Consider the following 24,910-nt stretch of genomic DNA (forward strand, 5'->3'; position numbering starts at 1 on the left):
TTGGGATTCCCTTTCCTGGGGTTGTCAACGGTGGCCTCTCGGAAAGGAGGCTGGTAAGTGCCGCAGTGAGAGGCTATTACTTAACACTCCTAGCTCCCCACGTTTGGCAAGTACCCGGGGTAACCCTCTGGGGTGTTACAGCGGTAGGTCCTGACTGGCATTGATGGACCTTATAAGCCGATGAGATTCCTACAGTGTGAACCGATTGCTTTGCAGGTCTGAGATATATCCAGTCTAGTCCAGGAGAGAGCGGTTCGGCAGCGACTCCAGGTGTATTCTGAAGCGACTCCACCAAAAACACTACCTCCAAATAAAGTACAAGAAAGAAAAATGTTGAAAAAGTAGATAAAATCCTATAATAAATTAAACAAATTATTTGATGTCGATATATAAGGAGACTTTTAGTAGATATAAATGGATTTAATTGTGTGTTCAGTTTCATTTACATCTTTATAAATACAGCGATGAAGTAACATCCGGGGGTTAGATTGTAGTGATGACACTTAAAAAACAGCACAGGTTGAACAATTAAGACTTTAAAAAAATATACAAAAAAATTATTAAACGGTTCAAGACCATCAGGGAGAAATTCAGAACAGGACCCTCGAGCAGCAGGAAAACAGAATGCCACATGACATACAGTCTGTACCCGATACAATATTACAACTTCCATCTAAAAGCACAGTCTTGATGGGGACTAGATGGCACAAGCAGTGGGTGTACAGGGCATCACCCAACCTACTTTGAGACTAATATATGAGTGAGAGTCTCTAATTAAAAGGTGGAAACCTATTAAATTAGGCATCTCCTAGTGAAACGGAACTAACTATAAATATAAGCCCCACCTGCCTGACCTGTCATGTGAGGTCTCCGAACTCCACCCAGAGACTTTAAGAGCATACAGAGGGGAGGGCCATATGCAAAATATCAGTTTTTAGTCCTTGACTGGCACCTTGGTGGGTGTTGTACATATAGATGATCTATTCTAAAATTAACCAGTCATAAAAAAAAATCCAATTTAAGGTGCAAATATAAAACAACAGTATATTAAAGCCACACTTTAAAGAAGGGTTTATTAGCGATTATCATGTGTCATTTATTGTTCTCGGTTTGCATTGCTATCCAGAACATATAAAACTGCACAAGTTGTTTGAGATAAGATCCGCCCCTTTAAGGCTGACAGGTGTGCTGACTGTAGTCAAATAAAATGGCTTCCTCTATATTTTATTAAAGGCAGTCCACCAATCAATATAACAAGGAATAGCAGGGGTTAAGCTGCAGACTATCACCATTTATAATCTGATGAACAAATATCCCTGATCAGAAACAAACAAAAACCCCAGAAGTATCAAGTCCACTTGGAATGTAGAGCCCAGCCGCCTTGCCCCAGGCCAGAAGTGCATCCCCCTTCTGGGTCTCACTGCTGCAGCCGTACTGCTCATCAGCCAGCTCTTCCAGGAACAGATAGAACAAATGGTTGCATAGAAAGTAGAAATCTCAACAACGACCCGGGGATTCCTGCATTCTTCTTGGGGTAAGTGCGAATGTTCAGTCTAACCAGTGGCTGAGCGGTCGTGGCCTATGGCTTCAAGGGGGGAACAAAATCATCACATGTTAATTAATGCAGTGCATCCAGTGAGAGTAGTAGTATTAAGACTCCGCCAATACCGGCATACTTTGGACTTTGCAAGGAAAGGAAAGACAATAAGTTATGAATTCAGCGTCATATCTCACAAACGGCTTTGGTAGTGAACCAAGAGTTCCCAGCAGCAAGTAATGAATCATGGGAAATATCACTGGTGCATCTCGCTGTCCTGGAGACCAGACCAAGGTAAAATGACACCTGAAGATTACTTCCAACGATGGCGCACCAAAGAAGACTCATCGTTGACAACCTCGGGGTCATTGATGTGACGTCTGTTGGGAAGAAGCAGCAAGACCACGAGGACCAGCAGAACTATTCCACAGAAGGTCATGAGAGTGTAAGATATAATCCACATGATCGGCTCCCTGAGGGGGTTGCTGGCAATGCAGTTGCTGGATATATCCACAGTACTGAACGGACCGGAGATCTCAGACGCCATCACATCACCGACAACTGCAAACGGAAAATATCTGCATAAGACCACTAGATGGCGCTAAATATCCTCAAGTCACAGGGAAGGAGAGATACAGATCTGCTTATACAATCTGCATCAGCATTAATTGCACCCACTAGATGCTGGATTACCATATAACATTTGGAAGTAGATAAAACTCATATGCAAGGTTTCATTGAAACAATGCAATAAAGTTGCAGTTTTTACTGCCATTATTGTAACACCACAGTTTTGTGCCGATTTTGCAAAAAATGCTTGGCATTTTAACAATGTTTTGCAGCAACGGTGGTAAAAAAAAAAAAAAACAACCCCCCCCCCCCTAAAGCTAGTGAGAAACAAAAAGTTAATTTACCCCCTTAAGGACCCCTAAATATTTTTTTGCTTCTCATCACAACTTTCCAAAAGTCATAAATTTAAACTTTTTGATTTCTCCAACAGCCGACCACATTTCACTTGGTTCCACTGCAAAATCTAAACTATTGTGGAATACCTGAAGCAAGAAAACAGCACCTGCTGGCCAACGCGTTTTGTCTTATGACTGAACCAAATGGATTCTTATCAACCAGGCGTTCTCCCGGAATTCACAGGACCAATAAGGCGGCTTGCTATTTCAACCTGTTTTATACCGGGAATAAGCAACAGAGTTGCCAAACGAAACATCCGACGCTAATGTGAAAGAGCCCTAATATACTGAATAACTTTTCGGATATTATTTTTTTTTGGGGGGGGGGGGGGGGGGGGTAAGATTTGAGAAAGAAAAGAAATTCTGCCATTGTTTCAGGTTTTTTTAAACATCATTCACTGTGTTCATGTGTGAGGGAGGCCTCCGGGCTTCTTTTTTGCTGCATGACTTGAACTTTATATTGATAGTATGAAAAACAAAACAAAAAAACCTTGTATTAGATGGGTTGCTACAGTTACTGTGATAATCATGTGAAAAAATTTTATTACATTTTTTAAAAATCTACATTCTTCTACTTCCCCATCTATTGTATTGCAGTTTTGAGCTGGAAACAAGCGCGGATCATCATATTTTCTGGATTACCCGTAAATAAGTGTCACCGCTGCTTTAACACGAAAAAAACAAATTCTATGGTTGTAAGGAAAAAAAAATATAGGAAGAGAAGCAAAGTGACATTATGGTCTACATACAGGAATGCCAGTTACTGGGCGGGGAAGGGGATCTGCCAGGCGGTCGGCCTTATTCTCGGCAGTCATAGAAACGGTTAATGACGACAGCAATTAGAAAGTAGATCATCGGCCAAACAACCTTGTTATGTTGTTCCTGAAGTGATGATCAAGACTTGACATGAATGAAAGCCAAAACAAACAGCGACATAATGAGCAGGTAAGAAAGACAGGAGGAAAATAAAGGTGATGCACAAATATATGCGCCCTTTCATTTAAGAGAAAAACGTGGCTGCCACGTTTCAGAGACTGCGCCCCTTCCATTCCCTGGTTGTCTGCGATATTGCAGCTCAGACCCATTCACTTCAACGGAGTTACTGGGAACAATCCATGGACGGGCGCTGCCGATGGAAGAAAGTAGCCACTTTTATAACGCTGTATAACTCCATTAACCCTTTGCAGTCCAATTTTGGATTCAGGGTTTCCTAGGAGGCTTTCTCTTTCTGCCATTATACAATGGCGCCATCTGCTGGCAAGAGCCAGTAGTGTGGTATGGGACATGCTGGAGAGGCCCCCTACAACAGAGCGGCCAGTAATATACAGTAAGAATACCCTGCCAGATGTCTTTCAACATCGGAGCTGTACAGCCTTCAATCAGAATGTCTTCAGACGTCAGACAGTGGATTGGAAAGGGTTAAACATGGGCCACGCTGGTTGGAACCATTTATACAGGACGACGACCAGACTATCTACAAGCAGACAATCCATTTTATTTCCAGCAGCCATTGTGGCTCAAACACTGCAGTTGCCACAAGAAACCAATCAGATCACTTCTTTTACAGTTCAGAAGCGACAATGAAAGCTGGAATCTGATTGGCTGCTGTGGCCATCTCTTCTACTTTAGAGCGCACTGCATTATTACATTACAGGCCAATGAATATTTGAAAGAACTCCGACTAGTCGTATTAGTAGAGGCCTCAAGCAATCAATAAGCTGGCACTATGTGACTTTAAAAAACAGCGCCTTTCATATTTACCTACTGAATTGCTAACATCTGGCTATGGCAAAAAACATGATGGGAAAACGGCTTCAAAATATGTAGCTTTTTCCTAAAAAAGTCAGAACTTAAAAAAGAAAAAACCCTGGACGATTCTGCAGCGCTGTCAGAAGTCTTTGTTCAGCATCTCACCTGCGCAGCTACTGGTGGCAAAACCGACTCTCTTCTCCTCCCTGTCAAAGACGACGTAGAAGCCTTCCATGACTGTGGCTCCAATAACCAGAGCGTTGGACGACGGAGAGATGCCGAAGCGGTAACAACTGAGATCCGTGCGGGATGTCACCACAGACTGGATGTACAACTGAAAGTATGGAAGACTCGGATCAAAGAAAATAGTTTGCACATCAAGGGAGATACATGTTTTTTTGGTCGAAGGGTCTCCTCCTAGAGAGCAACTTCTAGGGGAGACTTATATGGTTATACAATACTGGACAGAGATTTGTAGGAACTCTGCCTTTCAGTAGGTGGCGCTGCAGAGGCCTTGTAGCAGATTTACATCCCAGGAGGTTTTTTTAATTAAACTTTTTTTGTGCAATCTGTATTTGTCCATGTTCTGTTCTTACGATGAGAATCGCACTCCACCCAGTTTAGCTCGCTGCCACACGGAAAGGTTACGGTATGAGCAACCACAGACGTCTGCAGCTATAGACCCGCAAATAATTTTAGTCCATCTACAGTTCGCCACTATTCAAGCTGCAATTGCATTATTCCACAGAAAGGTACAAACAGCTAATTTTGTGACCATCCCTAGATCTTGCCGGTTACAGCTTTTTAATGTATTTTTTAATCTGAAAAAACACTACAGTTATTTTGTGTCAAAGCGAAAAGTAGAATTAAAAAGAAAAGGAAAATATAAAAGGAGGACTTGTTCTTCCTCCTACTGCTAGATGCAGTCTGGCTCAAAAACCATCAAAAATTACTTTTTTTCCAAAACACACGGCGGATGAAGCCAGTGTGAACGCCATCACTGACATGGGACCCACATGGTGCCCAAGCTGCTCTCCATGTAATGAGGCCATAAGCTAAGTCCGTAGAGAACAGACTACAGGAATGCTTGCTCTGCATGTAAGTGGATGGAATTCATCATGTATTCAAACCACCAAGACCACCTCCTCCCTGTGGTGCTAGGGAACAGCTCTGTCTGGGGCACACGCCCCAATGTCTGGGATGACCTAGTGAATCCTGCACTGAGCAGCAAGTCGGACCCGATGACCACAGAGGTCCCTTCCACCTCTACCATTCTATGATATTCTATTCTCTATGCTGGTACGCATAGCCCCAAACACCGTAGCATTGTATTCACGATGCCAAAACACCGATGTGAACGAGGTCTAGAGATCAGTAGGGAACGGCAACAGAACGGGGGGGGGGGGGGGGGGGGGAGCAGGGGGGTTGCAAACCTGAGGCTTTATGGTGAGACGGAAGGATTCGCTCAAATTCACATCCCGCAGATAGATGGACAGGTCGGGAAAATATGCCCATGGCTTTTCATTCTTCTCCCAGCAAGCCAGCTGCAAGCCCGTCCAAAACTCATTATTGAAATTCTCAATCTATAAAATCAACATGGAAAAATTAATAAACGTCATTTACAGCAATTTTTGCAGACAATCGCATCTGTCAATAACTGCAAAATGTCTCTTTTGCAAAACTAAAAACGAATGTAGCACAAATATCTAGCATTATTTAGAATTGTGAATCCAGAAAGTTCAAGGGGAGTGTGGGGGGGGGGGGGGGGGGGGGGAGACGAACGGTTTTTCTTTACTTATGTATGCAAAGTGTAAACTATTATGGGCCGAGATAAATGGTTGCGTGGCTAGCACCCTGTTTTTATAGAGCCCGAGTACTGAGAAGCTCCTAAGTGGTGTATGCCTCAGGGCAACTGTTCCCTTGTTCTGCTTTTCCTTCTCTTAAAGGCATTGTATGAGGGTATATCTATATATTGCCATATGTTTTTTACGCTTTTATACCTGTATGCAAGTTCTATTCAAAGTTAAAATGAGAAAAACTTATATGTCGCCTTATATCAGATATTCCAAAAGTTTGCAAGGCTGAGAGAGATGTGTCCAGAAATTCAGAGATGATACAGAACCGAACACGAAGGCCGCGTGCTTGCCTGTTTTCCCAGAGGCGCCGTATCAAGATAACGACTGTTTAACTACGTATATGACTATCAGTGCCTCAGCCGGAAATCCGGACTTAATATATATGGTTATTCGGTGAATTTGAGCCAATGAGACCATCACCCATTCCTAGTGATAAGACCAAAGGGTATAAGAGTCCATGTAATCTGTAATAAAGTGCGCAGTCATGTCCCCGTGTGAGGAACTATACCAGACCTCCGTGTGTGGTGTGTCTTCTTTACCGCCGGCAGCGGGGCATTGGGGTGGGCCTGATTGGTGCTGTACGCAGAAATTTCCCTGACAGTTGTACAACTTAAAAAAAAAAAAAGAAAAATTACCCAGCTGGCAATGCACTAAAATGACAAACGAAGAAATACTCCGCTCTCTTCTCGCTCAGTAAATGGTGCAGAGGCTTTTCTGTAATTCCGGTCTCTGCCGATAGTGGAGGTCAGGTAACCACTGCAGCGTCACCGTTCCACTATCGGGAATGATGTTGGGAGAATGGGCGGTAATGCTGCAGTCTCTAATTGGCTGCAGTGGTCATCTGACTCTCGCTATCAGCAAAGAGTGAAATGGTCGCGGGAGCCTCTGCGTAGTTTACAAGGAAGGGTGAAGAGAGGAGAATAGGTTTTCTCTTGCTATTTTAGTGCATGGCTGGCTGGTTAACGTCGGCTAGCCCCTTTAGGGTACAATTGATGTTTTTTTTCTCTCTCCATGTTCAAGGTTTTCTTAAAGTCCAGTGACGATACCCGGGTCCAATAAAAGAATTTATACCAATGCATATAATTCTAGAGACTATCCGGCTGAGCTGGACTAATCGCGTGGAGCTGCCCGCCTGCCTCTACGAGACAGAATTTTTCCAGTTACGCATTCTGTTTGGTAGGGGGGGGGGGGGGGGGGGGATGGTGCAAAGAACGCCGTCACTGCGCAGAAGGGCAAACAATTACAAAAGTATAACTGACTAAGGAATTAAATGTTGCTGGGAAACTTTAAAGGGGTTGTCCTGCGCCGAAACGGGGTTTTTTTTTTTTTAACAGCCCCCCCGTTCGGCGCGAGACAACCCCGATGCAGGGGTTAAACAAGAACACCGGACAGTGCTTACCTGAATCCCCGCGCTCCGGTGACTTCTTACTTACCTGCTGAAGATGGCCGCCGGGATCTTCTCCCTCGGTGGACCGCAGGGCTTCTGTGCGGTCCATTGCCAATTCCAGCCTCCTGATTGGCTGGAATCGGCACGTGACGGGGCGGAGCTACAAGGAGCCGCTCTCCGACACGAGCGGGCCCATTCAGAAAAGACGACGACCCGGACTGCGCAAGAGCGTCTAATCTGGCGATTAGACGCTGAAAATTAGACGGCTCCATGGAAACGAGGACGCTAGCAACGGAGCAGGTAAGTGAAAAATTTCTGATAACTTCTGTATGGCTCATAATTAATGCACAATGTACATTACAAAGTGCATTAATATGGCCATACAGAAGTGTATAGACGCACTTTGTTTCGCGGGACAACCCCTTTAAATTCTGTTCAATTTGGAGATTCAAGACACACAGCTGAAAGTTGAAGTTCTCTACAAAGGGTTAAACTCGCTTCCTTGTAGTCGAGAAGACTCACCAGAGATGTCTGAATGATCCCATCTACCACAGCATTGAACACTTTGTCAGGCAGCCGCAGGAGGGTTGTACCGCTGTCCACGATGGCTTTATCCAAGTTATACTAGAAAAATACAAAAATTTAAAATTCAGAAAACTCATGTTGATGGTTTGTTATACTAATAAATAATCTGTGTCCATTCAAGTCAACCATGAGAGCAGATTCAGGAAGCCAAGACGGAAGCTTGAGGTTTTAGACAAGAAACCAAGGGATTTTCATTGCCACATTACAAGATATATGAGGGCTTGGTTTGTTTTGGAGGGTCGAGTTGTACCACTCTGGGGTACATATAACATGTTTTAGAATTATATTTAATTTATTTTGGAGGAGGGAGATGGTTAGAGGGGAAGGTGCCAGAATAATGCCCCAGAAATTCCGCCATGCTTCTTGGGTTTTGTTTTCACTCTGTTCATCATTGTATAAAAATTACATAACTTTCTTATCTGGATCAGCACGATTACTGCAATACCAAGTTATACAGACTTTTTCTTTTTTTAATACTTTTATACAATAGAGACACATTTTTAAAGAAAAACAATTGGCTCTGTGTCGCCACAGTCTAGGACCCAGAATAATAGGAATTTACCCTACCGTTAATTCCCTTTCTTGAAGTCATCATGACAGCATACGATGGAGGTTGTCCTCTGGACTCCTCTTGGGACAGGAGGCGGAAGCGTATAAAAACATCCCCCCACCTGATCACCAGTGCGTCCCAAATAACTACAGTGACTACGTCTTTCACCAGAAGGTGTTCCTTATTGTACTCAAACACCTTGAACATAAAACAGACACGTTAATTTTACATAGAAAGGTTTGAAGGGAAGGCAGGGAGGGAAAGCCCGTATGCTGTCATGTTGACTTCAAGAAAGGGAATTAACGGTAGGATAAATTTCTATTTTCGTCATCATGACAGCATACCCATGGAGGAATATCAAATCATAAGTAGGGCTTTCGGTGTAACTAACTTCCAAAGGCCGTATCTTGACCGGCTTCCAGATCTAGTCTATAATGTTTAACAAAGGTGTGGTTGTTAGACCACATGGCGGCTCTGCTAAGCTGATTATAGTAACATAGTTCGTAAGGCTGAATGAAGACAATGTCCATCTAGTCCAGCCCGTTAGCCTCCTGTTTTGTTGATCCAGAGGAAGGCAAAAAAAAAACAAAAACCAACAGCAGAAGCCAATTAGCCCTTTTAGGGAAAAAATTCCTTCCCGACTCCCTAATGGCAATGACTGTTCCCTGGACCAACCCCTAACAGTTCCTACCTGCCTGTGTACCCGGATTAACAAATAACCTTAGATGTATAGCCTATAATATCCTTCCTCTCCAGAAAGACATCAAGTCCCCTTTTAAGCTCTTCTATGGATTTTGCCATTACTACGTCCTCAGGCAGAGAGTTCCACAGTCTAACTGCTCCAACAGAAAAGAACCCTTTTCTATGTTGGTGATGAAACCTGCATTCTTCTAATCGTAGCGGATGCCCTCGTTACCATCGTAGTCCTGTGTATAAACAGATCCTGGGAGAGATCCTTGTGTTGTCCCCTCATGTACTTATACATGGTTATTTGGTCGCCCCTTAACCTTCTTTTTTCTAGAGTAAATAGTCCCAATTTTGATAGCCTCTCTGGGTATTCTAGTCTCGTCATTCAATACCGTAACATCTTTCCTGAGCACCGGTGACCAGAACTGTACGCAGTATTCCATGTGAGGCCTGACAAGTGCCTTATATAATGGAAGGATAATGTTCTCGTCCTTCGCCCCTATACCTCTTTTAATGCATCCCAAAACTTTATTTGCCTTTGCAGCAGCTGATTGGCATTGGTTACTCCAGTTTAGTCTACAATCCCCGAAATGCACCTACCAGGTCATCCCCCCTGTACCCTCACTCACTTTTCCATCCTTTGAAGTACATATGCTACGGCTTTTCCGCCCGCTGTTCATGCGAGTAGCAGTTATCTATCGCCCCCCAGGTGCTCCTCGCCTGTTTTTGGACCACTTTGCTGCCTGGCTCCCCCACTTCCTATCCTGTGAAATTCCAACCCTCATCTTAGGTGATTTTAACATCCCCACTAATGACCCCAACTCCCCATCTGCCTCTCAGCTTCTTTCGCTCACCTCCTCCCTTGGTCTCTCTCAACTCACAGCCTCTCCCACTCACAGGGATGGAAACACTCTTGATCTGGTCTTCTTCCGTCTCTGCTCTGTTTCCAACTTCACTAACTCCCCTCTCCCGCTCTCGGATCATAACTTCCTCTCTTTCTCTGTCACGCTCCCTACCATCTCTCCAGACCCACCTACCTACAGTACCTACAGGAACCTTAAGGCCATTCACACCCAGGACTTTGCTGAATCCCTACAGTCCTCTCTGTCCCCCATCTCTCTCCTCTCCTGCCCCAACCTGGCTGCCGCTCACTACAACACCGCTCTCAAACATGCCCTGGATGAAGTGGCGCCCCCCAGAACCCGAGCCATTCGATGTAGAACACGGCAACCCTGGCTCACACCTCAAACACGCTTCATCCGGCGGTGCTCTAGAAGTGCTGAACGGCTGTGGAGGAAATCGCAAACGGCTGCAGACTTCCTCCACTACAAATTCATGCTCAGAACCTACAACCTCGCCCTCCACCATGCCAAACAAGTCTACTTCACCTCTCTAGTCTCCTCATTATCGCACAACCCTAAACGGCTCTTTGATACTTTTCACTCCCTTCTCAGCCCTAAACCACAGCCCCCAGTGACGGATCTCAGTGCTGAAGAGCTGGCTGCTTACTTCAAAAAGAAAATAGACGACATCCGTCAGGAAATAACTTCCCAATCCCAAACTAGCCCTGACCCTAGTCTTGTCAGCACTGCATCTAGCTCCTGCTCACTGTCTGTACTCAGACCAGCGACAGAGGAAGAAGTCTCCAAATTGCTCTTCTCTGCTCGCCCCACCACCTGCGCTAGCGACCCTCTCCCCAGTGGTCATCTCCCATCTCACCACTATATTCAACCTCTCTCTGACCTCTGGCATCTTTCCCTCTTCTTTCAAACACGCCATCATATCCCCACTGCTAAAGAAACCGACTCTGGACGCGACCGATGCTGCCAACTACCGACCCATCTCAAACCTCCCCTTCATCTCCAAACTACTAGAACGCCTGGTTTACTCCCGCCTTGTAAGCTATTTATCAGAGAACTCTCTCCTAGACCCCCTACAGTCTGGCTTCCGACCTCAACACTCGACAGAAACTGCCCTTACTAGGGTATCCAATGACCTACTGACAGCCAAATCGAGGGGCGATTACTCCCTACTGATCCTCCTCGACCTTTCTGCAGCGTTTGACACTGTTGACCACAAACTCCTCCTCAGTATACTACGCTCCATTGGCCTAAAGGACACTGCCCTCTCCTGGTTCTCCTCTTACCTATCTGACCGCTCTTTCAGTGTCTCCTTTGCTGGCTCTACCTCCCCTCCTCTTCCCCTTGCTGTTGGGGTCCCCCAGGGCTCTGTCCTCGGCCCCCTTCTTTTCTCTATCTACACAGCCCCTATTGGACAAACCATCAGGAGATTTGGCCTCCAATACCACCTGTATGCTGATGACACCCAGCTATACACCTCTGCCCGTGACATCTCTGCACCCTTCCTCCAAAACATCACCGACTGTCTGTCCGCTGTCTCAAACACTATGTCCTCTCTCTACCTAAAACTAAACCTCTCTAAAACTGACTTACTAGTATTTCCACCCTCCACTAACCGACCTCCTCCTGACATCTCCATCTCAGTGTGTGGCGCCACCATAACTCCTAGACAACACGCCCGCTGCCTTGGGGTCATATTTGACTCGGATCTCTCTTTTGCCCCCTACATCCAATCAGTGGCCCGAACATGTCAGCTGCACCTCAAGAACATCACAAGAATTCGCTCTTTTCTCACTGTGGAGACGTTAAAAACGCTTATTGTTGCCCTCATCCACTCCCGGCTCGATTATTGCAACTCGTTGCTGATCGGCCTCCCCTGCACCAGACTCTACCCTCTCCAGTCCATCCTGAATGCGGCAGCCAGGCTCATCCTCCTGTCCAGCCGGTACTCGGACGCCTCTGCCCTGTGCCAGTCACTGCACTGGCTGCCCGTTAAATACAGAATTCAATTCAAACTCGCTACCTTCATCCACAAAGCCCTCCACAGTGCAGCGCCACCCTATATCGCCTCCCTCATCTCAATCCATCAACCAGCCCGGGCTCTCCGCTCTGCTAATGAAACCAGACTGAGTGCCCCTTTCATTCGAACTTCTCATTCCCGCCTCCAAGACTTCTCCAGAGCAGCACCTGTCCTCTGGAACGCACTACCAAAGGCTACCCGAGCAATCCAGGACTCGCAGAACTTCAGGCGTGCTCTAAAAACGCACCTCTTCAGGGAGGCATACCGCATTCCCTAAACAAACCTCTCTGTACTCCGCCTGATAACATGCTCCCTGACCTACTGACTGCAATCCCTGCTAGCCATCATAAACCGCTCCTGCAGTCACACCGTTTCTGCCGTCACACGGCTAAATGTCTGACCATTGTCTATGTGTATAACATCGCTTACACTTCGCCATACCGTGCACATCTCCAGCCCCTTTACCCTCTGTATCACCCCATTACTTGTAGTATGTAAGCTCGTTGGAGCAGGACCCTCACCCCTATTGTTTCCATCAACTGATTACTATATGTAACCGTGGTTCTGTAATGTTTGTATTTTGTCTTTCCGTATTCCCCCCTGTCTATGTAAGCGCTGCGGAATATGTTGGCGCTATACAAATAAAGTTTATTATTATTATTAGTACCCCCAGGTCCTTTTCCATATCACTTTCCCCTAGCGGTACCCCATTAAGTGTATATTGGTAACATCCATTTTTGCTGCCCATATGCATAACCTTACATTTTTCAACATTGAACTTCATTTGCCATTTTTCTGCCCAAGCCCCCGGCTTATCTCGGTCAAGCCGCACATTGTCCGTTGTATTAATTGTCTTGTATAATTTTGTGTCATCTACAAATACTGATATATTACTGTGCAGCCCCTCTATCAGGTCGTTGATAAATATATTGAACAGAATGGGGCCCAATACTGAACCCTGTGGCACCCCGCTAGCGGCAGTGGCCCAATCAGAGTATGAGCCATTTATTACCACCCTCTGCTTTCTATCATTGAGCCAATTTTTTACCCAATTAATTACACACGTTTTCACCCAATCCGAGCTGTCTCATTTTGTATATTAGCCTATTATGTGGCACAGTGTCAAATGCTTTAGAGAAGTCCAGATATACGAGATCAATAGATTCTTCCAGGTCCAGCCTAGAGCTTACTTCATCGTAGAAACTGATCAGATTTGTCTGACATGAGCGACCCTTCATGAATCCATGCTGGTGAGGTGTTATTCCCTTGTTCTCCTTGAGGTGCTCATCGATGGCGTCTCTCAGAATCCCCTCGAAAATTTTTCCCGTTACTGAAGTGAGACTTACCGGCCTGTAGTTACCAGGCTCACTTTTGGTCCCCTTTTTGTAAATTGGAACCACGTTGGCAATGTGCCAATCCAATGGTATAACACCGGTCTTGATAGTGTCTAGAAATATCAGGTATAGCGGCCTAGCTATCTCATCACTTAGTTCCCTTAGTACCCTTGGGTGTATTCCATCTGGGCCTGGTGAGTTATCGATTTTAATCTTCTTTAATCGGTTCCGCACTTCCTCTTGCGTTAGGTATGACATTTTGCAGGGGGTTTATTTTACTCCCCTATATCTCGTGGATCAGTGGAGGAGTGAGCTTTTTCTGCCCAGGAGCAAGTTATGGCCCTGGTGTAGAAGGCCATCAGGGAAGGAGGGGGATGTGGAGGATGCCCTGAGATCTGTAGGCCTCCTGAATAGCTCATCTGTCCTGTTGGGCAATTGTATCATTAGAACCGGCCTTTTTCTCAATTTCAGGGGCCGGACAAGGAAAAGAGGTTAGGTATCCGCATTTCTGAAGGAATGTATTGCCTCTAGGTAAGCTAGTATTGCCCTCCTGATGTGTAGTTGGGGAACTTCCCTTCCTTCTTGTTCCGGGGATCCTGGTAGAAGGTAGGAAGGAAGAGCTATTGATTGCCCCTTATGAAAGTCAGTTAGGCCTTTGGGTTGAAAAAAAAGGATCTAGCTTAAATATTATTTTGTTCGGATGGATTAGCATAGAGGGAGCCTAATGGGAGAGGGCCTGTATCTCTCCCACTCGTCTAGCTGATGTAATGGCTACTAACAGGGCTACTATATACGTGAGTAGAAGTAGGGAAATCCGCTATAGGCTCAAAGGGAGGCTCACAACGTGATTGCAGAACTAGGGTTACATCCCAAGAAAGGGTAGTATTCCTGATAAGGGGAGAGGCCTGCTAGCTCACTTAAGGAATTTCCTGATCCATCTATGTTCTGTCAGGGAAAGTCAAAGAAAGCCCCCAAGGGCACAGCCTGAACTTTTAAAGTATTCCTGGGTATCCTGACCCATGCACTTGGAAAATCTCCCCTAAACTTTTGAATAGACTTTTCAAGGGTTTAAGGCTTTCGCAGAGGGTTGATAGGACTTTATTAGATTGAGCTAGGTCTAAGAATTTTACCCTCTCAGCATCCCGGCGGTTAACCTGAAACTCAATCTCTGTGTCTTCATCGGTAGGGAAATGGAAACCCTAAGAAAGTTTAGTAGTGGGAACCTGGGCCTCTTGGGCCAAAAGGGGGCTACTATCATCATGGTAGCTCTAGACCTCTTGGCCCCATACAGATTAGAGGCAGGGGGAAAAAAGGCGCAAGCTAGGTCCCAGTCACATACGTGTGAGAGGGCGTTTGTGCCTATGGCCTGAGAAGAATAGGGGACATTTGGTATTTTTCCCTGGAAGCAAAAAAAAAAAAAAAGTATTTGTGGGGATCCTCATTCCACGGTAAGCATATGAACCTTTGCGGGTGCCCAATATCTGGGCAGTTTGCCTCTGTCACATGAAATCTGATAATGACCAGGTCAGTTGTTCTGCCCAGAGCAGTATCTCTGCTGCCACCTGCTGAAGATGAGGATACCTGGTGGCAAATAAGGGATGCAGCAGTTACATTTATCTGAAAAGATGTTGACATGTTTCCCACTTATCTGCAAGTTGAATTAAACAGCACGGGTTGCCAAAACCCCACCTAGTTGCATGGGCTCATCTGGGTTCCGAACCCAGGACCTATTGCATCCAAGCACTTAATTCTTTGAAATTTGAGGTTCAAGTTACTTTGTGAGAACTCCAAGTCCTCTGTATATGCTTTCCGTGTAGGTGGGCCCCTCAGCCCAAGGAGCTGGCGACGATCATAAGGACAACTGAAGAATCTTGATTCTCTACTCTGTCGTTTTAGTAATATTATCTACAGACATCCACCAACAGGGGAATCCATGACCTTAGGAGACATGGAGATCACTTGATTTAGAGGAAAACTGGGTTCTGTTCTCAGATATTCAAAAGGATGAAGGATTGCAGTCCTCTACCATGAAATTGGGCCCAGGCACAATTACCAATGCAGGAGGTATTTAGGCCCAAGACTCTTATGGCGTCTCTAATGGATACCCTTGGAACCCTGTAGAGGGCTACACAGGCTTCCAACACATGTTGTGTTTTGGACAGGGCAGGGAGGAGAACTGAAGGTGGAAATCCAGCATGACCCCTCAGATTTTTTTTTTGTGCTCGGGTTTTGGTCTGGATACTTGTGAATAAGCCAGCCCAATTTTCGTAGCAGAGCAATTTTCAATTCAAAATGTGAATGCAGACTTGCCAGAGATACTGCGATAAGAAGGGAATCTACTAGATAAGGAATAAGGATTATATCTAGTCTGCGCAAATGTGCCCCCTCTCTCTACAACTACTTAGAGAAACCCCAAGAGGCGGAGGAGATCCAAAAGGGCAAACAACCAACTGGAAGTGGTGGACCGAAACCTCTATCTGCAATGTGAACCTCAGACATCTCAGAGAGTTAAGATGCATAGCGATGTGGTAATAGGTATATTTTAAACTATGGTGGACATGACACTGACCACGTTAATCAATGGACAAATATATATATTTTATTTTTTAAATTTATTTTGCTTTATTTATTTTTTAAGTTTATTGTGGTTCGATAACAACCATCTGGTTACTTTATCAAGAATAGCGGGCAATAAAACCCTTTCTAGCAGTCTTGTTCAGGAACAGGAATGATGGCCCCTAGTGGCAACAGAATCTGAATCCCTAACCTAAGGCCTGTTGAAGGGATGGTGACTGGTGGGAGATCTCCACGAATCTCCTTGGAAGTAACTAGGATAAGTCGACCCATGCCGTCTGCTATTAGTCGCCCACTCGTTAGATCTAATCTTCTCTCATGCTCTATGAAAACAGGGCAGACTCCCACCCACTTGTTGAGCGGAAGGACTAGGGGAATTTTTGGATGGAATCTTCCCCTTCCTCCTTTGGGGTAAGACCATCCCTTTTATCCTCAGGATGAGGGATGAGGTGTGTAGAGTCTCTTGGGGCCTCTGTATCCCGTGGCTTTTATTGGCTGCTCACTCCGGCAGGCATTCTAAGTCCGGGTCAGGGCGTAGAGTATGCTCTTTGATTAGCTATCTCCATACTGGGCCCTAATCCATACTGCTCTTCTGCTGGTCTAATTCCATAGGCTGTGGCCAATTGCAAAGGAGGGAGACAATTAGAGATTCCCCCCCCCCCCCCCTTCCCTTGTGGCTATATGGCGAATTAGTGTAGCGAGTTGATCCCACCACACGGATCAATCTAGTCATAGACGTGGCCACGACCGCTAGAACTGCATGTTGTCTACGTAAATTGTCAGGGTAGTATTACCATTCAGCTGACTTTAACCCCTTTAGTGGCAGGTTTATTGCTACCATCTCATGCCTCACAGGGCAGTTTTTTTTTTTTTTTTCTTTTTTTTAATAAAAATAAGAGGTGATTTCCTAGGCGTGCCACTAAAGGGGTTAATGGGGAAGTGTTCCCACTCAATGCAATGTAAGCGGCAGTTGAGTCCCGGGTTTAAAACACTTTGTGTTAGGAATCTAACCGGGGATCTCCTGAGCTCTCACTACCAAGCTATCCACCTGTGGACTGTTTGATTTAATTGTTAGGGCGCATGTAGCCCCAGCTTCCCGCATCACACTATCCACTTACTATCCATGGGCTCCAGTAAGTGGGAGACACTCTAAACAGGTAAAGCGGACATCCTGGAAATGTTAGAGATGGATTTATCTACTCTAGGGATATTTTCAAAGACTGCTCTATCCCTCTGAAAATAGGAGTCTATCTTTACAGACCTTTGATAAACACAGGACTATGCTCCGTATATTGCCATTCTTTGAATTAGGCGTTTCAGAATCGCATTTACCAGAAACACGGGTTTTTACCTCAGGGTATAAGACCTGCAAGAATCTCGTCCTTATATGTAAAGAGGTTGCTGTATTTCTTCCTCCATTTGCCCCGAGGGGTAGTTACGTGACTTGAATCCAGAGTTGTGAGCCTTGCCCTTCTAGTAGATGTAGAGGGGATTGCTGATGGAGGCTGGACATAGAGTTAGACTTTTTGTGTATCCCTGTCCTGCGAGACAGGGAGTGCCGATGTTAGAGTGTGCATTGATCGGCCCACTGGACCACTTCCGGTTTGTAGGTCTTTGATTCCTTCTAGCGGACATCCCAGCGACAGATCCAGCAGAGTCCTGAGAAGCACCTGCAGGAATTGGAGCCAGTCCCTGCTTACAGCTGCAGAGCTTTCCTTGCAGATGCAGTATCTCAATTGGAATCTCTGCGCTAAGCCATGCCCCCTTGGGTTGTGGCTGAGGCACGGAACGTCTGACATTAGCGTCAGACCAGGAAGAAGACAGCTCCTGCTGCTGGCGAGACTCACGAGGCGGCCACCACCGCAATGACAGACGCTGCAGGCTGGCGACCCTTACTTGAGTTCCGTCACGCACAGATACTGGTGAAGCTCAGGTGGGACGCCACCAACTGGGGAGACCGGGCCGTGCAGATGGAGCACGCTCCCGGACGCTATACCACCGGCTGCCTCGCTTGTCCCGGCGGGTGAGAGCCCCTGATATGGAGTCTCACCTGTGCAGTTCCCACCAGCCCAGAAGAGAGGAGACACACACACACACCCCTCCCTGCACGCACAGGCTGCAACTTGCTAAAAGTCTCCTTCCTACACATGATAGGTTCATCCGCTCAAACTGTCCTGCAGGGACAGGAAGACACTGGTGATCAGGTGGGGAGGGGAAGGTTCTTTTATACGCTTTCGCTTCCTGTCCCAACAGGAGTCCAGAGGACAACCTCCATGTGTATGCTGTCACGATGACGAGGGGAAAGGTCTATTTTTCCCATCAGTGGAGCTCTTTGAGGGCTTTTTTTTTTGCAGGAAGAGTTGTTTTTTTATTGGTACCATTTTGAGGTAGATTAGACTTCTGGACTGTTTTTTTTAATTGCGTTTTTTTGGGAGGTGAACAGAAGAAAAATAGCAATTCTGCTGTTTGTTTTTAAAATACATTTTTTTTTTGTCTGCATTGTGCAAGATTAACAACATATTTTCACTTTTTAAAGCATTTTGGGGGTATTTTATGCACTTAAAACTAGACTTTGCTACTCACTGTGAAGTCTCTTTCTCGTCTATTGGGAGACACCGCTCTAGACCATGGGATATAGCTACTGGTCACTAGGAGGCGGCCCTAGCAGAGAAGAGTTAGCTCCGCCTACTCACTATATTCTTCCTGCCAGCACTGAGCTTACAATGTGTGTACAAAGGAAAGTGATAACAGAAAGGAGATGAAACTTTGGAAAGTCCTTTTTTCTTACCTCTTTCCACTTTCCTTCTAATTCTCCTAAAATGATATGGACGCTCATACAGTGGAAAAAAACGTATAAGAATAAATCCACTCAGGATAGTACCATGTACGACAAAGCAGCAGCTCAAACGAAGAAGCTTAAAGGGGTTGTCCCGAGGCAGCAAGTGGGTCTATACACTTCTGTATGGCCATAATAATGCACTTTGTAATATACATTGTGCATTAATTATGAGCCATACAGAAGTTATAAAAAGTTTTATACTTACCTGCTCCGTTGCTGGCGTCCTCGTCTCCATGGTGCCGACTAATTTTCGCCCTCCGATGGCCAAATTAGCCGCGCTTGCGCAGTCCGGGTCTTCTCCTCTTCTCTATGGGGCTCCGTGTAGCTCCGCCCCGTCACGTGCCGATTCCAGCCAATCAGGAGGCTGGAATCGGCAATGGACCGCACAGAAGCCCTGCGGTCCATGAAGACAGAGGATCCCGGCGGCCATCTTCAGCAGGTGAGTATGAAGACGCCTGACCGCCGGGATTCAGGTAAGCGCTGTGCGGGTGGGTTTTTTAACCCCTGCATCGGGGTTGTCTCGCGCCGAATGGGGGGGGGGGTTTAAAAAAAAAAAAACCCGTTTCGGCGCGGGACATCTCCTTTAACAAAAAGCAAGAATACAAGAATTAGGTAGGTGTTGTGTCTCACAATGGACGAGACGAGAAAGACTTTACGGCGAATACCAAAGTCTAGTTTTACTCGCCCATCTCATTGGGGTACACAGCTCTAGACCATGGGATGTCCTAGAGCAGTTCCCATCTAGGGTGGGAGCTCGAGGAGACATGCGGTCAGCTGATTGCAGTCTGCAGAACTCCGCACCCCAGAGTGGCATCTACAGATGCCAATGTATCGACCTGATAACATTTGGAAAACATGTACAAGGAGGACCAAGTGGCGGCCTTACACACTTGGGTGGCAGTAGCCCCATTCTGCACAGCCCATGATGCCCCCATCGCCTGAGCTGAATGCGTCGTGACCCGGAAGGGGGCAGTTTTCCTCCCGCACGGTAGGCTTCGGAGACAGCCAAATGGAATCGAGCGGGAGATGGCAATCTTGGAGACGGGCAGTCTGCGTTTCAGACCCTAAGGGATGACAAAAAGAACCAGAACGCCTAAAAAAGGCAGTCCGCGAGAGATAGGTCTCAAAAAGCCCACACCAGGTCCCGCCAGCGGAGGGCCCGCAATCACGCATGATGGGCAGCAGGGCAAAAAGAGGGGAGGACAATTTCCTCATTAAGGTGGAAGGCCTCTTAATGCCACCCTATTGTGATGGAGGACTGTAAATGGTGGCTTAAGCCGCCTGCAGACGAGCGGGTCGGATCCGGCGGCGAGAATTCTCGCCGCGGGACCCGACCTGAGCGCCTGCAGAGACGAGCGCGTACTCACCCGCGCCCGGCGGCCCTGACTCTTTCATGTGCCGGCTGCCGGGCAGCCGGCGCATGCGCAGACCGAAGCCGGCGGACGGGTGAGTGACGTATCTGTGCGAGGCTCTGCGAGCCCCGCACAAAAATAGGACATGCCGCGGTTTGTTTGCCGCGCGACATTTCGCGCGGCCAAACCGCGGCCGTCTGCATAGGAGTGCGTATTGTAATGCACTCCTATGCAGACTTTGAGCGGCGGAAATCCCGCGGGAAATCCCGCCGCGGGATTTCCGCCCCGTGTGCAGGCGGCCTTAGAGAGAGAGCTGCAAACGCCTATACCTTGCCAATGGAAGTCATGGCCACAAAGAAGGCAACTTTCTATGTCAAGAGACGCATAGGAACCTCCTTCAGTGGTCCAAAGGGGTGACATCATAATGCTGTCAGCACCAAGTTTAGGTCCCACGGCAGTACCAGGGAATGATGGGGAGGAATGATGTGAGCGACACCCTACAAGATTGTGTGGACCACCGACCTTGAGGCCAGCCTATGTTGAAAAAGCACCGAGAGGGCTGACACCTATCGTTTTAAAGAACAGAGGTCCAGTCCTGACTGCAGACCACTCTGCTAAAAGAAAAAGGACTCGAGGCAGGAAGAAATGCATAGGGTGAGCCTTCCATTGCTTGCACCAGAGGAAGAAGCTCCTCCATATCTGATAATAGACCTTGGAAAAAAAAGGTTTCATGTCTGTATCATAGTTGGGATGACCAATTTTCCAAAGCCATGAGATCTTAAGACCGCAGCCTTAGGCATGCTATTAAATGTAGCATGGACAAATTGGGGTGAGAAAGGGGTCCTTGAGAGAGAAAGTTGGGTCGAACTGGAAGGAGTCATGGAGCATCAACTAGGAAGCTGAAGAGCTCCGCGTACCATGCTCTGCATGGCGAATCTGGAGCCACGAGGATGAGTGAAAGGCCCTCCTGCCAAATTTTCTTGAGCAGTCTCGGGATGAGGCGGAAGGGAGGGAATGCATATGGGAACCGGAATCCCTCAATCACAAGGGTGTCTACTGCGCAAGCTAAGGGAACCCGGGATCAGGTCACCAAGGCTGGTAACCTGTGGTTGAACCTGAAGGCCTTCATATCCACGTCCGGGTGGCTGCACCTGTGGAAATATCAACCAAAATACTTCGGGATGCAGTTCCCTCTCCCCTGGGAAAGCAATCGTCCTGCTGAGGTAGTTGGCCACCCAGTTGACTAACCCGGAAATGTAAATTGCCGAGAGAGCCAATAGATGCTCCTCGGCCCACGACAGAAAATGTTGCCATGGCCCCACCCCGACTGTGCTGGGTTTGAGAAGGTACTGAGATACTCCGTTGTAGAGACCCTACAAAACCATCCTACTGTGAGAGGAGGTCCCAATGAAGGGATCGGCAATGAAACTTTCTGTAATGGATCACCTTGTAAGATGAAACCATGAGGCTCAGCACTCGCATGCATTGGTGAATGGATATGCGATCTGACGTCCATAGGCTGTGTATCTGCTCCCAGAGGTTACACAATTTCTCTGGCGGTCACATGTTGCTGGGCTGGAATGAGGGACGATTTAGGAAAATCGATGACCTATCAGGCATGGGTGCCATTTCGGTCTTGGTTTGAAGTAGGGACCTCGCCTTTGGTCTTGCGATGCCCTCCGGTTGCCTGAGGTTCGCGAACTGGAACGGTGAAGGGTCCGGGAAAAAGACTTTTGCCCTGTCTGGGGCCAATAAATCTATGCCTATACTGATGCAAATAGGAAATGCTCCAGCTGAGTGCTGAACAGTCTAAAATTCCCAAAGGGTAAGTGCGCAAGTGCTTTCTTAGAGGCAGTATTAGCCTCCCAGGCCTTCAACCACAGGGTGTACCATATGACCACAGATGACGCAGATGCCCAAGCTGTGAGCCTAGCCGCATTTACCCCTTAATGACGCGCCCCCTTCTCCCCCCCCCTCCCCATTTTCGTTTTTTCCTCCCCTCTCCAAAAAAATTGTAACTCCTTTATTTATCCATCGACGTCGCTGTATGAAGGTTTGTTTTTTGTGGGACGAGTTGTATTTTTAAATGATGCCATTTACTGTACAATATGATGTACTGAAAAACTTTTTAAAAAATGGAGTAAAATGAAAAAAAAATAAATAAAAAGACATTCCTCCTTGTTTCTACGGCGCAGAAACTGCAACAAAGAATGACCTGATAACTTTATTCTATGGGTCAGTGCGAGTACAACGATATCAAACTTATACCGGTTTTTTCTACTGTACTACTTTTTTTGTGCAAAGAAATTTTTTTTAAATTATTTTCTGCCGCCATCTTCTGCACGCAATAACTTCTGCAAGGGCTAATCTTTTTGCAGGATGTCCTGTAGTTTCCGTTAGTACCAATTCGGAATACATACGACTTTTTGTTTGCTTTTTATTGCGTTTTTTCTGGGAGACGAGGTAACTGAAAAAGTGCATTTCTGGCACTCTTTATTTCTTCTTTTTTTTTTTTTTCAGACAACGTTCACCGTGCGGGAAAAATACACTACTTTGATAGATCGGAATTTAATGGACGCGGCGATATCAAATATGTATTTTTATTTTAGGATTTAGATTTTCTGATGATCTCACCCCGGGGGGGGGGGGGGGGGCATACGGAAACCGCGAACATCGTTCGGGGCATTTAAAGGGTTTATAGCAGCGATAGGCCGCACGGACGATTGCAGCTGTTGCCTGCAGGTGTCAGCTGTAATAAACCCCCGCGACCTCTCTTCATAGATACCCCGATGCTCCAGGATGTAAATATATGTCCTTTAAAATATAACTTTTATTAATCAATAAATATAAAATGATTGGGCCTCACAAAAAACAGACAAACTGGAACTAACAAACACAGAGCAAGAATTTTAAACCCTGGAAAAGGACCAGAGAAAATATATGCAATTTGAATATAGATTTGATAATCTATCAGCCACTTGTGTATTTTTTCTCGGGGGGCATCAGCAGAAGCTTTGCTTGTGGTTTGTCCATTCTAAACGAAACTATATACAGTTCTTTTTTCATCACGGACAAGGACCTATCATAGGCTGCTGCTGGAGTCCTACTGTTTCAGCATCTTTAGCCCGGTGCTATTATCCAGATAGGGCAGTTACCTGGTCAAGAACCAGATTTTATCTCTTATTTAAGAGGGTTTGTGTACTAAGAAGACATCGGCCTGGTGGCCTCTTGTCATTGCACCTCTAATAATTCTGATCCTTGTTGATGAGACACAATAGGAGCCCGAATGTACGTCACCATTGGAGGTGTTCCGTAAACCACTTACCTTGATGGAACGATCATCCTCCTTTCATCTTTTTGTGAAGGACGCATCCTAATATGGTCCTCTAATCTTTATTGGGTGACATCCATCCCCAATGGTGACTGAAAAAGAGTGCATTAGAGTGTCTCACGTTGCAGGATACTTCTGCATTGTAATAGAGGTGTCAATTGCATATATTTTCTCTGGTCCTTTTCCAGGGTTTAAAATTCTTGCTCTGTGTTTGTTAGTTCCAGTTTGTCTGTTTTTTGTGAGGCCCAATCATTTTATATTTATTGATTAATAAAAGTTATATTTTAAGGGATATACCCAGTGAATATTTTGAGAAAGCCTTTCTTCTATATCCCTCTGCCTCTGTGAATTAAATATATGTCCTGGAGCGGGAAGGGGTTAAAGGGATGCCTCACAGACCAATGACCAATCTGTTGTGCCAGCTCCAATAACTGAACCTTAGCGCAATCAGCTAGGATAGCTTTTTGCAAATGCGCAGCCCACTCCGAAATGGCCTTATTGACCCAGGTGGTGGCAAACACTGGCCTAAAGGCCACTCCTACCGCTTCAAAGCCGGACTTGGCTGTCTGTTTTATTTTTTTTGTCCCGCACACCCTGAAAGAATGAGGGGTCCGCAACGGGGAGCATAGTAAGTTTGGATAACCGTGACACCGGAGGATCCACAACAGGGGAAACAGACCAACACTTCACCGAAATCTCAGAAAATGAATGCAAAAGATCCAATCCCTTAGGCCTAACAAAACGCTTATCTAGCTTACTCCATTTGCTAGAGATCCCACCCTCAAATCCTCATGCAGAGGGAAAAAAAAAAAAATCTATGGGGACACCTGGAATAGGGAACAGGACACTGAAGGCCTGGCCCGCTTCTGAGGTCTACTGTGAAGAACGTTTTGTGACACAGAACCATCTCTTTCAGACCCCACTCTGCTAGGAGGCTCCGACATCCAATCCAGCCTCTCCAGAATAGCAGACGAAGCTCTAGTCTAATTAGAGACCACCAATTATAGAGATTGAGCCTAATCCGACTCCGAGTGGTTGGCAAGGGCGGTGCGGAAGTGGGTGCTAACAGTCGGGTTTGCAGCCACCTGCTGCAACGCAGTACAATTACTGCAATAGGGCTTTAGCTACCCGCACATGAATTTAATCATGCACCGAGAGCATGCATGAGTGGCTCTGGATGATCCCTGTATCGGCTCCTCAGCTTTGAATTTGGACATGGCACAACCGAAAAATAATTGCCAGCAAGTTACAGGAGGAATATAGTAAGTAGCGGAGAAAAGCACA

At 46.2% G+C, this 24,910-nt stretch overlaps 1 protein-coding gene across 1 annotated transcript in view; it reads right to left on the reverse strand.

Moving 5' to 3' along the window:
• Positions 1 to 399: 399 nt before the first annotated feature.
• Positions 400 to 24,910, reverse strand: part of BACE2 (beta-secretase 2) — a 116,183-nt gene continuing 91,672 nt past the window's right edge. Inside the window, exons 6-9 of the mRNA XM_066598948.1 lie at positions 8,017 to 8,118; positions 5,685 to 5,834; positions 4,417 to 4,585; positions 400 to 2,098 (exon numbers count right to left, since the gene is read on the reverse strand). Coding sequence (XP_066455045.1) covers positions 1,851 to 2,098; positions 4,417 to 4,585; positions 5,685 to 5,834; positions 8,017 to 8,118 — 669 coding nt within the window. The 3' untranslated portion in view covers positions 400 to 1,850. The remainder of the gene's footprint in view (positions 2,099 to 4,416; positions 4,586 to 5,684; positions 5,835 to 8,016; positions 8,119 to 24,910) is intronic.

The sequence above is a fragment of the Eleutherodactylus coqui genome, chromosome 4 (genome assembly GCF_035609145.1).
Source record: "Eleutherodactylus coqui strain aEleCoq1 chromosome 4, aEleCoq1.hap1, whole genome shotgun sequence".
Lineage (NCBI taxonomy): Eukaryota > Metazoa > Chordata > Amphibia > Anura > Eleutherodactylidae > Eleutherodactylus > Eleutherodactylus coqui.